At 35.0% G+C, this 3,031-nt stretch overlaps 1 protein-coding gene across 2 annotated transcripts in view; it reads left to right on the forward strand.

Moving 5' to 3' along the window:
* GTF2A1L (general transcription factor IIA subunit 1 like) overlaps nucleotides 1-3,031 on the forward strand; it is a 55,206-nt gene that overhangs the window by 3,239 nt on the left and 48,936 nt on the right. Inside the window, exons 2-3 of one of the 2 annotated variants that reach the window (XM_008068679.1) lie at nucleotides 195-296; nucleotides 641-764. In XM_008068679.1, the coding sequence (XP_008066870.1) occupies nucleotides 195-296; nucleotides 641-764 (226 nt within the window). The remainder of the gene's footprint in view (nucleotides 1-194; nucleotides 297-640; nucleotides 765-3,031) is intronic. The other variant, XM_008068681.2, reaches the window with a different exon arrangement.

Here is a 3,031-nt window from a genome sequence, read left to right on the forward strand (position 1 = left end):
GACTCAGGCAATTCACTCACCTCAGCCTCCTAAAGGCGCGGGATTACAGGCTGAGCCACCGAGCCCGGCTAGTAAAAATTTTTATGGTGACTTTTCTTTAAACTACACAATTAGAAAGTGTATACTGCATATCTTTTAGGGTTAAATGCATTCAAACTTGAGAAGTTGAAACTTTAACAATTGCTTTTATGTAGTCCAAACTCTACAGATCTATAATTGAAGATGTAATTGATGGAGTCCAGGATCTATTTGCTGAAGAAGGTGTAGAGGAACAAGTCTTAAAAGACTTGAAGCAGGTTTGTAGCCAATACAACTTTTCTCTTCTTTTTATTTTTATTATTAGGCACAAGGTCTTGCTATATTTCCCAGGCTAGTCTCATACTCCTGGGCTCCAGTGATCTTCTCATCTCAGCTTCCCAAAGTGTTAGGATTACAGGCATGAACCAGGCTTTTCCCTGTATTTTGTTGTTTTTTCAGCTTATAAAATTGATATAGTTCTAATCTTCCAATTATAGTTTAGTACTTATCCATTCATTATGCCATCAACTGAAAATTTACTTTAAAGCAAACCTTAAAAAATATAAATGTCTTAATAAATATATATATATGTTTAAGTCAAACTTATTTTTTTCTTCTGCAGCTCTGGGAAACCAAGGTTTTGCAGTCTAAAGCAACAGAAGACTTCTTCAGAAGTAGCATTCATTCACCTTTGTTCACCCTTCAGTTGCCAAACAGCTTGCATCAAACATTGCAATCATCAACAGGTTGGATATAATTAGTAAATTAGTACTATTTGTGTCTTCAGAACAAATTCTCTTTTGTTGGTTTTTTTTTTTTTGTGTGTGTGTGTTGAAGTCTCACTCTGTCACCCAGGATGGAGTGCAGTAGCACGCTCATGGCCACCCGAGCATCAGGCGATTGCTCAGGCGATCCTTCTACCTCAGCCTTCCAAGTAGCTGGAGCTACAGGCATGCGCTACCACGCCCAGCTAATTTTTTTGTTGTATTGTAGAGATGAGGTCTCACCAAGTTGCCCAGGCTGGTCTTGAACATGTGGGCTCAGGCAGTCCTCTCGCCTTGGCCTCCTGAAGTACTGGGATTACAGGCTTGAGCCACTGCGCCTGGCCTGGTGGTGTTTTTAATCAGGGTAATGTTCTTAAGGTAAGAAAGCTTGGGTATAAAATCATTTCTATTAAATGAACATAGTATAAATTATCATCCTATGCAATTATTGATTTAAAAACTTGGGTTATTTAGAATAGTTTTTATTTTAAATATTCCACAAGGATGACAAACTCTTGCTTTAGAGGAACAAAGTATATAGTTTGTGGGCTTTTGGAAACACCCACTGGTTATTTCAGAAAATTTGGTTTGGTCTAGTCAAGAATTATCTAGCTGCCATTGCTGAAGGAGCAGAGGGATAGGTGAGTGCTTGCATGTTTGTGCATTCTCTCTCTCTCACTTTCTGTGTATATTATACATCTATTGTAATGGAGGCAAAATGGAGAGTTAACAAGAATGTGAAGATTCTTCAAGAGACCTCACTGTCTAGGCTGTATAAAATTATATCTAGAAATTGACCATATGTATTTTATCTTTATTCTTAGACTTACTGAATCTAGACTTCTGTCTTTAAGGGAACTATTTGTTTATATTTAATGTATCAATTTAAACTGGAAAAGGTTAGCTAGTAAAAGAGAAAACTTATCTTTATCTTTCTAGGCTCTATTTCTTCTTTTCTTCTCTAATTCTTATAATCTTTATGCTACTTGTATATACATGATGAGTGTGTGGTGGGGTACCAAAATAAAACTCTGGAATTAGTTGTTGGAGAGTGAACCCCTTGTAGTACAGTCTTCCCCCACTAGGTAAGTGTTCTGAAAACCCCTTGGCATCAGTTCACCAGTTAGTGTTGTTGTGAGAGGCTGCATTCAACTTCAGTGAAAGTTTTTGAGATTCATTCAATGTGTTTGCCCTTTTTATAATGGGTGATTTTTGAGTGCATCTGCCTACAGTGGGCTGAGTGTATAGCCGTTTTTGACCCAAAACAGCATGACCCCTGGGCCCCACCCCTGGGCCCCACCCTCCCTATTCACCTGATCTCACCCAGATGACTTTTTTTGGCTTCCCCGGATGAAAAAATTCTCATAGGAAAACATTTTGCTGATGTGGAAGAGGTGAAACAAAAAACATCAGAAGCACTGAAAGGCATCAAAATTGACAAGTTCAAAAACTGTTTTGAGCAGTGGAAAAGAGCATCTCAATAGGTGTATCAAATATAGAGTACTTTGAAAGTGACCAAATTTTAAATGTGTAAGAATAAATGCACAATTTTTTATAATTAAATTCCTGGGTTTTTTGGGTCCCCCCTGTTAATAAGTATATCACATGCACACAGATTTTATTTGGCTTAGCTGAAATTCAATAAAGTAGTGTCTGCAAGAAGTGAGGGTAGATTTTTGATTAGATTTTAATAATCAGTAGATAGTTTCTTACATGCTTAGGAAAATTCTTTTGGACTTTTTTATCTCTAATTTATTGAAGAATACTTTTTCTGAAAGTTACGTGACTATCTTTTATCAAAGCATAGTTAACACTTCTCAGGTTCTTTGTTGTTCAGAATTGCAATACTTGATTATGCTGTAAGATGGTAATATCACTAGTGGTTAAAATCACAAAATAGCAACTAATATGTCTAGTTGATTTTCACTAAGCATCTTATTTTTATAATGTGTCTTAGAAGTTGGAATAATAGAAAAAATTACTTTTTATTTTATCTTATTTTATTTTTTTTAGAGTTTTGAAAAACTTTATTTGCTACTATGAACTTAACAGCTTTTTAGTACTTAAAAGATTTTTCTGATGAGATAGATGATATTAACAAAGGTGATTGTTTTTATATTGTTTAATGAACATTTAGAAGAGCTCTATAACTTTTTTTCAAGATTGATTAAAATTTATTTATTTATTTATTAATATTTTTTATTATGATGTTGTGGGGTACAGTTAAGGGTTAGGTATACAAATATGTT

This window comes from Carlito syrichta, unplaced genomic scaffold (genome assembly GCF_000164805.1).
Source record: "Carlito syrichta isolate Samal-C Ts95f unplaced genomic scaffold, Tarsius_syrichta-2.0.1 Scaffold311472, whole genome shotgun sequence".
In the NCBI taxonomy this organism is placed as follows: domain Eukaryota; kingdom Metazoa; phylum Chordata; class Mammalia; order Primates; family Tarsiidae; genus Carlito; species Carlito syrichta.